At 41.4% G+C, this 12892-nt stretch overlaps 1 protein-coding gene across 1 annotated transcript in view; it reads left to right on the top strand.

Moving 5' to 3' along the window:
• LOC308302847 (GDNF family receptor alpha-1-like) overlaps positions 1 to 11819 on the top strand; it is a gene marked incomplete at both ends in the record, with an annotated part of 127567 nt that extends 115748 nt beyond the window's left edge. The window contains 4 exons of the mRNA XM_080747165.1: positions 1265 to 1399; positions 5027 to 5229; positions 10488 to 10535; positions 11682 to 11819. Coding sequence (XP_080603291.1) covers positions 1265 to 1399; positions 5027 to 5229; positions 10488 to 10535; positions 11682 to 11819 — 524 coding nt within the window. The remainder of the gene's footprint in view (positions 1 to 1264; positions 1400 to 5026; positions 5230 to 10487; positions 10536 to 11681) is intronic.
• Positions 11820 to 12892: the final 1073 nt, after the last annotated feature.

Below are 12892 nucleotides of genomic sequence, written 5' to 3'. Positions count from 1 at the left end.
CTTCAGTATGACATCACACCACATGTGTACACAAACCTTTGTGTACGTTGCTGTGGCAACAGTCTGTTGTTGCTGGTCTGTTTGTGTACGTTAGCAACCACCTTAGCAACCATGGTTTTACCCTAGCAACCAACTGTTTACCCTAGCAACCAACTGTTTACCATAGCAACCATGTTTTTTTACCCTAGCAACCAACTGGGCATAAAAGGGATTCTGTTAGGGATCTCCATATATGGGCATAAAAGGGATTATGTTAGGGATCTCCATATATGGGCATAAAAGGGATTCTGTTAGGGATCTCCATATATGGGCATAAAAGGGATTCTGTTAGCTGTTAGTGATCTCCATATATGGGCATAAAAGGGATGCTGTTAGGGATCTCCATATATGGGCATAAAAGGGATTCTGTTAGGGATCTCCATATATGGGCATGAAAGGGATTATGTTAGGGATCTCCATATGGGCATAAAAGGGATTGTATCCCAGATGATGCCCTGTTAGGAGATCCACACTAACAGAATCCATATATGGTCCTACCGACAGCTGCTATAAGCCAACCCTGGCGATAAGGTCTGAGTCGAAGAAATGCTTCTTTCCTGGCAAGAATTGCCCCTTTATACTGTAGGGCTCGTTTGTGTATTGTATGACATCACGCCACATCATCGGCTGAGGACTGTGTGATGTCATCATATCTCCATATATGGAGACATAAGTTGCTCATGCCCAAATATGGGCTGGTGAGGTCAGACTTAGTGTGATGCGTAGGTTATCTCCATATATGGAGATTCAACTTCAATGAGTAACCATGGCAAACTGTCAACTGCCCGTATGTCTTGATAATTGGTAAAACAAACTTTTGGCCTATTTGTGGAGATAAGCGACCAACGGTCGCTTATCTCCCGATTAGGGAGTCTTACTGGTAGATAGGATGTTTCTGTTTAAACATGTAGTATTTGGTTTAATGTCAAGGTAATCTTAAAATGTATAATGAACTCAAATGTCTGAAAGAGACAAGACTAGGGTTAGGGTTAGACAGAGTAAAAAGTCAAGTGTATTAGGTAATGACAGCTCAAGTGGTTAATTATCTAAAAACAAATTCACAGGAATCCAAAATACACTGATGACTGTACTGTCAAATGTTGAAACAATATGGAATCTATGAACAGGTTGTGGGGGGGTCCCTGCTGCTTCATCTCTCTCAACTAAGGGGTCCTTGGCCTATATTATAGAGTGTATGTTGTCCTGTGGTGCGTCCCTCCTCCAGGTACGGTGATCACGCCCAACTACGTGCGCTCCCCGGCCATCCACGTGTCTCCCTGGTGCGACTGCAGCAACGCCGGCAACAGCAAGGCAGAGTGCGACAAGTTCGCCGAGTTCTTCACCAGCAACCGATGTCTGCGTGAGTCACTCACATGTATAAAATACGGCTAGCATGATCAAGAACACAATATAGTAAAAGGCACAATGCGGTATAATTTACTTTACCGTTCGAAATAATGATTTGTTGGCTTTAAGTCCAGCTATTTCTATGTTATTTTACCCTCCAAAGCTGACGTCAGCACCAGGAAGTTGCAGGGAAATTCGCTGAGTGCGCATGCGTGGGCAGGCTGTGAATAGGGTCTATTGTGTTTGTGTAGACATGTTTTTATTTTCGAGATAGTCAATGTGACGTGTCATTGTCAACATAGATTTTAATTACACCAAAAATTACAAGAAATTACAACATATTTTGATTGCCAGGACATTGTTATAATGATGTTTTCTGTTTTCTAGTCTTAATTACATTTGCATTGTTACTTAAGATTTTATTTTCTAGTTTCATTTAATTCAATTAGAAAATACAGAGCTGCACATAGAGAAACAAAGTATGCTTTGGACGAATCTCAAACAGTAGCCTACATAGCACAGTAATGGAGGCATGTATGAGGACGCACTCACATGCACATGCAGTCACCGCTGGAAATCTACAGTAGGTGTTAAAGTATCCATATGAAGGGTACTTGGGCTTGTGAATCTAAGGTGATGCGCTGCAGACCACTCACTGGTAAACCTGGTAAACTTGGAAATAGCCTTCTGATTAGATAGGCTATGGCGCGTCGTCACTTGAATCTATGAGGACGCATTCTAGCATGCACACACGCAAGCACTGTTCCGTTCCTGCGCGTGCATGTGGGAAAATGATTGGCCGGACGCCGTGGTGGTACGGGATGGTGTTTTCTGCTGGTGTTTCAGTCCGAGCGTATCCAAGGGTGCGTTCGGAAATGCGCACCGGGTGTGTGCTCAGTGTAGTGAGTGCCTAAACCTAACCCTAATCCTAACCCTAACCTCAGTAAAACTATGCCTAACCCTAAACTTAACCTCAGTAAAACTATGTCTAAACCTAACCATAACCCCTAACCCTAACCACACCCGGTGCGCATATACGAACGCACCCTTTGATACACTCGGACTGAATCACCAGCAGAAAACATTCTCCCGTGGTGGTACGTCCAGCCTCCAAAGCACTACTGCTGACATCACCACTGGCATCTCCAGGAATGCTGGTCCCTCATTGGCTGTTTTTTTTTTTTTTTTTTTTTTGATTGATTTATTTATTTATTGACATATTAGCATACAAGCATACAAATAGCCAAAAGGATGAACATAAGAAAGCTGGTAGGCTTATTTCCATTATGGTCCTTTCCAATATAATATAATACAATAATACAATAATACAGTACAACAATATTCTCTAAAAGCATCTTACTGTTGCAAATGGGACATAGTTATAGTTATGAAAATTGTCTTTTTTTCTTCTAGCCATCTTTTGTGTGAAGATTTAAAAGTGTCCATTGATACTATGGATTTAAGTTTCTTAGGAAGTCCATTCCACATAACGGCTGCTGAGTATAGAAATGTGCTCTTTCCCATACCGCTGTTGAATTTTTATGGTACAAAGTCAGTAGAGCTATGGGTGTCCTTTACATCTACAAAATATTTGTATATTGTTAACTCAGTTACTGCCAATGAAATATGCCTTCTTTGGGTGTTCCCTGCCATAAATCTCCATAGACTTCCATGTAATTTATAGTGCACAGATCATGCACGCCCATGCACAGATCATGCACCATGTTTGTGCAGGCTGTTCACAGCTTTCAAACAAAAAAATCAGATTGGAAATCCGTTCAGGCATTCTTGAGATAATAGCCATTATGTTTTACATGTTATGTAAACAAAGATGGCTGCCCTGTATGAAAGATGGGGTTGTATGGGGGTGGAACATGCAAAATTGCGATTGAAATCATGTTTACTAGATTTAATGGGGTCCAAAAAAAATATATATTTTTTTTTTTTATTTTTTTTCATAGTAAAAGTCGATTTAAGTCGTTTGGCAGGGAAGTCCATAGTGAGATAGTTGTGGGCTCGCCTATAAGGCGAGCACACTTTAGATATTGTCATTATTGTGGGCTCGCCTATAAGGCGAGCACACTTTAGATGTTGTCATTATTTATCTATCAGTCATATCATACTGTAGACGGGAACTTCGGTTCCTTTCTACTCCTACATACTTAGTGAGAAAATGAAAATAAAAACATCAATGTGTTCAGTTTACAGTGGCGAAGTGTGCTATTATTTTCTATAGCAATCGGCCAAATGGTGGCGCTGTAGGAAGCCTTCGAAAGTACAAACTTTGAACAGGTATAGCTCATGCTGTGTTATACATACAGCCATGAAACCTGTATACACTTATGCGTCTCCTCATGCCGAACAACTTTTACCCTCTAACTTTTGACCTCTGACCTTTAGGTCTCCCACAATTTGGAATTATATGAAAAACAGTAAAAATCTATCTCCTCCTGGGATTTTTGCGTAACGCGCATGAAACTTTTTTCACATGAACTTTGGACCAATCCGGTCAAACTAATCTCGGCGGATTTCTTTTAAAGTGAAATATAATTTTTTAATAATTCAATAAATATTGCAGTTTTATGCAAATTATTCTTCGGCCTCTAAATCATACATGCAAAGTTACACGTTCATGGCATTTGGCAAAGATGTAGAGGGTTAGTCAAGGTATCACTGAAACCAATTTTATTCCAATCGGCCAAAGGGGGGCGCTATACGAAGCGTTTGAAAATTCAAACTTCAAACGGGCATAAGTCATGACTCGTTTCGTTTGAAGACATGCAACTTGTTACACGCGTGCTTTGACTCAAGCGGAAGACATCTGTGTCGTTGTTAAGTAAGCTCCGCCCTTCAATTTTCCGCCATATTGAGCAGTTTGTAAAACACGTAAACCCGCTTTTATTCTGGAATTTTCGCTCCACGTGCACAAAACTTTTTTTACATGAACTTTGGACCGATATCTAAAGATCTGTCAGATCGGATTTCTTTAAAATTGAAACATGCTTTTTTAAATAAATTCAATGAATATTGCAGTTTTATGCAAATTATTCTTCTGCCTCTAAATCATACATGCAAAGTAACATGTTCATGGCATTTGGCAAAGATGTAGAGTGTTAGTCCAAATATCACTAAAACCAATCTTACCCCAATTGGCCAAAGGGGGGCGCTATATCATTTTGAGCAGTTTGTGAAACGCTTAAACCCGTTAGGATTTTTTTTTTGATGCAGCATGATGACTCATATGATGCAAAATGCATCATCATTCATGCTGAAATACTAAAATATCTCAAAACACAGATTGAACACAAAAAAATAACTCAGGATTGTGTTGATCGTGTCCCAAACAACAATAAAATGATATCTGGTTGTCCCAGAGGTGAACTGGCCCTTTTATGATGATGTTACTAGAAATGCTGGTCCCTGATTGGCTACTGGCTTAAACACACATCACAGCTACCTACCTACGCAGACGAACGCAGTACTTGTGCGCTCTGCTGGCTCAATTAAGTAATTACCAAATCAAAAATGTTCCTACACTGTGCGTGTGTGTGTGTGTGTGTGTGTGTGTGTGTGTGTGTGTGTGTGTGTGTGTGTGTGTGTGTGTGCGTGTGCGTGTGTGTGTGTGTGTGTGTGTGTGCAGGTAACGCCATCCAGGCGTTCGGTAACGGCACTGACGTGGGGGTGTGGCAGCCGCAGCCCCCGGCCCCGCCCACCGCGCCCCAGCCCGGGACCCCCCAGCGGGGGGGACAGCAGCGGGACAGGACCGGAAAGACCCCAGACTCCTTCTCCAACGGCCTGGACGCTCAGGCCGACCCGCTCTACCACTTCTGTGGCAACTTACAGGTGAGGCGTTTTTTTACCACTTTAAAGGTAGAGTAAGTGATTTAATTTATTTCAATCAATAACTAAATGGGTCTATGTTCTAATAGTACTAGGTACTATATGTGTTTGGTCCATATTTGGACTTCAGCCTTATCTCCTGTGAGGAGAAAAAAAGCAGTTTCAAAAACTATGTTGGATGACAAGTTTTCCTCCAATCGTGGTCGAGGCCATCCCCCACTTGATCATAATTGGCCTGTCACCTACATGAAAACTGAAACTGAAACTTAAGTGAAATCACATACCCTACCTTTAACCCATTTAGAACGGGTACACATTTTGTGTATCATTATTTCATGCTTTAACTATTGAAAAATAGCAGATATACAAGCTCACAGCGCGGCACCGAGTGCCGCGCTGCGAGCTTGTAGATCTGCTATTTTTGAAAAATCGTGAAGATTAGAATTTTGACCCGATTCTATAAGTGTCTTTTGAATCCTTCTAAGATTTTTTGCCCTATGTTTCTATGTCAGCAATCTGGCCAGCCATCGTCAAAGAAAAGGTCCTTTTCACTTGACTGGAGCTCGGTTAGTCTGTTCTTGAGAGAGTACTATGTCAGTGGTTCTCAAACATTTTCATGTGAAGGACCCTCAAAATGATATGCATTTGGCCACGGACCCCCATCTCAAAATATATAGTTCCAGGGACCCCCCCCCCCCCCCAGAAGCAAAAATTGAGTTACAAACGTTCGCTTTGAAAATACATATATTCAAAGATTTTCACACATTTTCACGACTTTTTCAAAACAACCCCGTTCATTCCTGACTCCCAACCCGTCCGTCTGTCCGTTGGTCCTCTGTCTAGCCCAGGGTTTTCCAAAGTGGGTGCCGTGGCACCCTAGGGTTGCCGTGATGCCAGTCCAGGGGTGACGCAGAATAATTTGATGAGATTTGGAATTCATCAATATCACTACATCAATATCACTTCACTATGCTTAGTAAAAACAGACCTGATTTGCACTGTACTTCATGAGTTCTTTTTCCATCTACGGCCAGCTCTCTTCACCAAAAATAGCAGATCTACAAGCTCACAACGCATATTTTGGTGAACCATCCCCCAAGAATAGGGATACTGGTTCAATCAAGTGGTTAAACATCAAGTATGGGGGGAGGGAGGTCATTTGGATGTATTGTTTGGCATTTGTTTTTCAGTTAAAGGTGTATTCAGTGATAATGAAAGTGGCCGGGGTTTATCTTGTCTCTTACTGGCCTTACAGAGTGGAAATGTTTAGTTTTTTATAGATTTTTCATTTTTTACACCATTATAATGTTCTCGTTTTGATCATTAGACCCAATCACTGAATATCGGCAGGCCTACGTCTCCAGCTTCAGCATATGTATGATACTGATTTACTACCAGACTGTGGCATTTTATTATGAGTTAAGTAGTTTACAATCTAGGCATTTAGCAGACGTTCTTAATTCAGAGCGACTGTGGTTCTCAAAACTTTTATTTTGACCATCATAATTAAACATCATAACATAACTATGGCCATACTCTACCCTGATTGGTCGAGGACTGGCTGGCCACCTCTGAAAACCGAATCTAGCTATGCTCGTAACACGGGCCATGGTGGAAGTCCTTATATGGTCAGCACACATTCTAGTGAGGAGAATGAAAGGAAAATGTACCAATTATATTTTTTTTTGAATGAAATACAATCACTGAATATACCTTTAAGGAGGTCAGCATTTGTTGTTCTGTTTTCGTGGGTAGGTTAAGAAATATTCTGCTCTAGTTCAGTTTTTAGTTGTGATCAGTCCTCTGCCTGGGGGTGATGGTAAACCCCCTGAGAGTGAATAAAAAGAAAAGATAGAAAAAGTCAATCGTTTGCTACAGTGGTTCAATTGGGGGCTGCGAACGCCGTTTTTTTCCACACCATGTGTTGCACTTCGGTTCCCATATGCCGGGCGTAACATATATGATAATAACATAGTAACTTTTAAGTAACCGCTTGTGTGTATTTGTTTAATTTGACCAAACGTTATGGCTGTACCCAAACAATTTCAACCCCCCCCCCCCCCCCACCGTTTCCCCTCTGATAAAGATAAATACAATAGGCTTTATATTCTTCTTTTTTTTATTTTTTAAATGAGATGATATCACAGTCTTTCATAAGCCTATGGCTATTTATCATATTGGCTTTTAATAGCGATAATAATATGATTTATCAGTAGCAGAGGAGCTTCTCCCTGGAGAAAAGGAGGGGAGAGTGGTCTCTAGAAGCCATTAATCCATCTTGACCGCGAACGCATATTATCTGTGTCACCACTTTAACCATCATTTTATGCTTTATACTATTGAAAAATAGCAGATATACAAGCTCACAGAGCGGCACCGAGTGCCGCGCTGCGAGCTTGTAGATCTGCTATTTTTTGAAAAATCATGAAAATGTGTGCAAGTCTTTCTATAAATGTCTTCTAAATCCTTCTTCTAAATCAGTAGTTCTCAAACGTTTTCATGTCAAGGACCCCCAAATTTACACGTATTTGGCCGCGGACCCCCCCCCCCCCCCCATCTCAAAATATGTTGTTCCCGGGATCCCCCAGAAGCAAATATTTGAGTTACTAATGTTCGCTTTTAAAAATATATATATTCAAAGATTTACCAGTATTGTCAATATTTTTCAAAAATAGCATATCTACAAGCTCGCAGCGCGACAGTGAGCTTGTATATCTGCTATTTTTTAGTTGTTAACATAACGTTTAAAGTGGTTAAAATCTAAGGCGACACAGATGTGCGGTCCGGGTGTAAAGGTGTTAATCATTCTCTCTTCATCCATAGGTCCAGGTACTGCTGGTCAAGAACCCTTTCTCTGTGGGTTATTGTGCATTATGTCCCCCAAGTGCTCCGCAGTCCGTTTATCATCCCCCCCAAACCCCATCATCACCTCCCTATCTGTGTGTGTGTGTGTGTGTGTGTGTGTGTGTGTGCGTGCGTGTGTGCGTGCGTGCGTGCGTGCATGCGTGCGTGCGTGCGGTTTAAAGAGATGGTGGTTGGGGTGGAAAACAATTTAATTTATTTAACTGTCACAAAGCTGATTGAACACACGCAAACTACGCACACATGCGCGCACGCACACATGCAGCAGATCAATATGTGAGGTGCACATTGCTCTTGGCTAGGAGGAAAGGTGTGTGTGTGTGTGTGTGTGTGTGTGTGTGTGTGTGTGTGTGTGTGTGTGTGTGTGTGTGTGTGTGTGTGTGTGTGTGTGTGTTCGCGCGCGTACGTGTGTGTGTCTGAAAGAGCGTATTATCATAAATTCCATTTGCCTCTCTCTGCGCACTCGGTGACTTTTCTCACAATAAATAAATGGAAACGTTTCACAACTCACTGAGTTTTGCCATCAAAGACAAAGAGAAAAGGTTACCTTATATTATACATTACTTCATCCTACAGGATGGAAGAAAAACACATGATTTATTTATTTCTCGGCTACCCTGTTCCTTTCCTTCTTTCCTTTCTGTTTTTTCATTCTTTCCAAGGTTATAATAGTTTTGGATTTTTCACAATATTTTAGTTTTAGTTCATTTAGACTTTTTTTTTTTTTGCCTAATTCGGTTAGTTTTTATTCGTTTTTAAAGATTAAAAAAAAAAAAAAAAACCTTACGGCCGGACTACACCAAAAAATGCGCGCATACGCGCGTACTGTCCGTGAAGACGCTCGCCTATGCGTAAACGCTCCAGGCTACACCAAGGAGGGAGTATATGTGAGGAAGACCAGATAGTCTGTGTACAAAACGCATACGCGTGCTTAAAAAATAGAACCAATCCTATTTTTAGGGAATGCGTATCCGTGGTTCGCGCTATCCGTGAGCCTGGTGTAGCCGACTGAATTGATATACATTGGATCTATCCAAAACGCGCATACGCGCGCACGCCCCGCATAGGCCCGCATATGCACTGACACGTGCAAAACGGCTTGGTGTAGCCCGGCCGTTAGTTTTACTTACATTGTTATTATTTGTATTAATATTTTACTTTGGGTTATTTGTCATGTGCAGGATTCTAAAAGGTCAGGTTAAAGTATAAGAACTCAACAAAAGATACCATTTAAACATATACTCCGTTATTGTTGTACAATCAACAAGAAAAACAAAAACATAATTTCAGTTTGTTTTAGTTATAGTTCATTATTTTTGTTAGTTTTCGTTAACTATAATAACCTAGCCTCACATAGCCAGACAGTATCACTGTGGGACCAAAAGGAACCTTGGTTCAAAAACCAGTGCCATTCAACTGTCTTGGAACCTTGGTTTGTTCTTGCGAAGCGGCCGCGAACTGGCTTGCGTTTCCACCAGATTGAACCAGAGCCATTGTACATGTCATCACGGTTCACTGGAAGAACCAAGATTGTCGTGGTTCCCGTTCCGAACCAACTTTTACGGTTCGGAACCAACTGGGTTCTCGGTGGAAAAGCTCACCTCTGGTTCATCCCATAGGTGGGAGAAAGAACCCGAACCGATTCTTTGCCGGTTAAAAAGGGCCCTATGTGGATATTAGTCTGGTTCTTCTCAGAACCAGACCTAAATTATATATTTTTTTCCCCAAGGGGTGGTTACAGAAAGATTCAAACAGACTCTAGGGGTCTTCAACAGGGGGTCCGCGACCCCTAGGGGGTCCGCGGAGGTACTGCAAGGGGTCCGCGAAATTATTGCTTAAAAAAAAAATGTTTTTTTTTCCCCCACATTTATGTTAAAAAATAAATCATGATTCTATCCATTTTGAATAGCTTGAATACATGATTACTATGCAATTGACAGATTGTTGATATTATTGACATTGGTCCTCATTTAATAAGTAGTATGTTTAGAAATGGTAGTGGTACGGCCCACCCTGCTCGCTGTAACTTGTACATGTTTAAAATAAAAAAATATATCGCAGCCCCGACCCCCCAACCCTACGAGGTGGTAGGGGGTCCCTGCTCCATCTCCCCATCAGTTTGGGGGTCCCCGGCCTGAAAACGTTGAAGACCCCTGGGTTAGACCTACAGTACAACCAATCAGAGTAGTGCAAAGTTGACACACCCGCCCTACATTTGCATACTGGGCCCTGGTTGGTTCCTCACGACTTGTGAGACGTGAAATATTTGAATAACTGAGCGGTGCCAGACCTACACTACAGTAATCTGCCAAGGGAACATTTTCTTTGTAATGGAAGATTCGTCTGGCAACTCAAGGCTAATATTAACCTTCTTTCTTCTTTATTTTCTTCTTGCCCAGGCCCAGAAACTGAAGTCCAATCAAACGGTGGACAGTGGTCTGTGTGTGGTAAGAGCTATTCTCTACCTTTTTCATGTCAAGGTCCAGTATTTATTTGGCATTTGAGCCACGGAACCTCCATTCGATTGGATTCGATTTAACCTCTCAGACCCAAAACGTAGAAGATGTTGTTGTGGTTGGATAAGATCTTGTACACAATTCCATGCTGTATTGATGTGTGCTACCATGGGAGAAATAAGAGGCACACGTTGATCAACATACATAACCATTCTTCTACATTCTCTAATTGTGTAGACTTCTTGTAAATGAATGAAATGAAAGTAATAAGGAGTAGTTCACCCCCAAAATGACTTTCTATTGATTACTTATGCCATGATATACAATTACTTTTTTCCTATTGGTTACTTACTGTATGCCATGATATACAATATTTTGGTGTGAATAATCAATAGAGAATCATTTTAGGGGTGAACTACTCCTTCAACTCTTGAGAGTGTAAAATGAAACTTAATTGAAACCATGCAGACTGAGACAACACTGACATTATGATATCCAAACCACGATACAACAACATTATCAACATCTATCTAATATAATATTGATATGTTGACAGGCCTTATTTTCAAAGTGTAATTAGTTTACCTCAGACTCTTTGGACTCTTTGTTTACGCATTTAGGTCTGAACGCAAATCTGTGTCAATTTAGATTTGAACCACTTTAACCATTATTTTATGCTTTAGCTATTAAAAAATAGCAGATCTACAAGCAGATCTACAGCACGGCACTCGGTGCCGCGCTGCAAGCGTGCAGAACGTTTGTGCAAGTCTATGAATATTTTTGACCCGATTCTATGAATGTCTCCTAAACCCTTCTTCTAAATCAGTGGTTCTCAAACATTCATGTATGTCAAGGACCCTCAAAATTGCATGTGTTTGGCCGCGGACCCCCATCTCAAAATACGTTATTCCAGGGAGGGACCCCCCAGAAGCAAATATTTGAGTTACAAATGTTCGCTTTTAAAAAGATATATTCAAAGACTTGCAAAGAAAATATCACGATTTTTCAAAAATAGCAGATCTACAAGCTCGCAGCGCGGCACTCGGTGCCGCGCTGCGAGCTTGTATATCTGCTATTTTTCAATAGTTAAAGCATTAAATAATTCTAAACGCTGGTATGTTTCTCCTCCTCCCCCAGGACCCCCAGGCAGACGATCCCAGTAACCCCAACACCCTGGCCAGGAACTCCCCCGCGGACCTGCTCTCTCTCTGCTCCTCCACTCTGCTGCTCTGCCTCACCTTCACTGCAGCGCCCATCATGCTATCCTTCCCTTAATTAACATCAAATTAATTAAACTGGCTCCCCCATCCTGGGGGCGGACCTTCAGCAAAATGAAAACGACCCATCTACTGTACGTGCTCCGAGCGTGCTCTACTGAGCCTGTAGGTCCATCGGCAGCTTTTTCGCGAAGACATCTGGAGTTCCCTAAACTTCTTTGCCTTTGTTCTACTATTTTGAAAAACATTTTAAAATACTTTAAAGATGCAGTGCCATGATTTTCCCCCCGCTAAAACATGATCATCAGCTATTATTTATGATTATACTAGGAGGAAGATTTCTTTCCAAAAACGTGTACTGAAATTGTTAAAATTATGATTTTTATGTGGCCACACCCACCAGTTCATTAGGTATGCCTGGTTGTCATGGTGGGTGGTGAGCCAGCTGAAGTTAGCCACACCCACAGTGTAGGGTGAATGGTAAAAGGGGAGGGGCTGGGTTTATGATGTCATTAACTCAGTGTTTTTGACTCAGAGGCTTTCAGCTTTCAGGAAGAAACCAAAAATACACAGGTAAGACACATTTGCACATTATAACCACAGCTCGAGGTCTAATAGAGTAATGTTAACTCCATAGACACATACAAAAGAGAAAAAGTGCAAAACTATGGCACCACCTCTTTTAAATGGCCGATCTACATTGCTGTGAGCTTGCACCATAGATCAGCAATTTGAAAAATGTAAAAATGTTTTTCAAAATAGTAAAAAATGGCAAAAGAGTTTAAGAGATAACACATGGACGAATAGCTGGTGTACAAGGAGAAAAGGAACGGAACCAAGCCCTGTCACAACCTAATATAATAGGACTTTAAGATCCCAGGCCTTTGTAGATCTTCACAACCACATCATGGGGAAAAAAAAAACAACACCGCCACTTTTCACTCCCAACACTGATTTGACTCATTTGAAATTCTTTGGACGCGCGCCCGAAAACCCGGGGGATTTTGGGTGGGAAACGAAGCAGCAACAACGAAGATAAGAGAGCCGAAGAAAAAAGAACTAATACCACAGGAAACGATGGCTCCAATTCAAGGATGCTTTTTCTGTGGCCTCTCCTCTCACAGGCTTATA

Source organism: Nannobrachium achirus (genome assembly GCF_963921795.1).
Source record: "Nannobrachium achirus genome assembly, chromosome: 18".
Taxonomy (NCBI): Eukaryota; Metazoa; Chordata; class Actinopteri; order Myctophiformes; family Myctophidae; genus Nannobrachium; species Nannobrachium achirus.
Note: the sequence above shows the minus strand (reverse complement) of the source record. Positions and strands in the feature narration are given on the sequence as shown.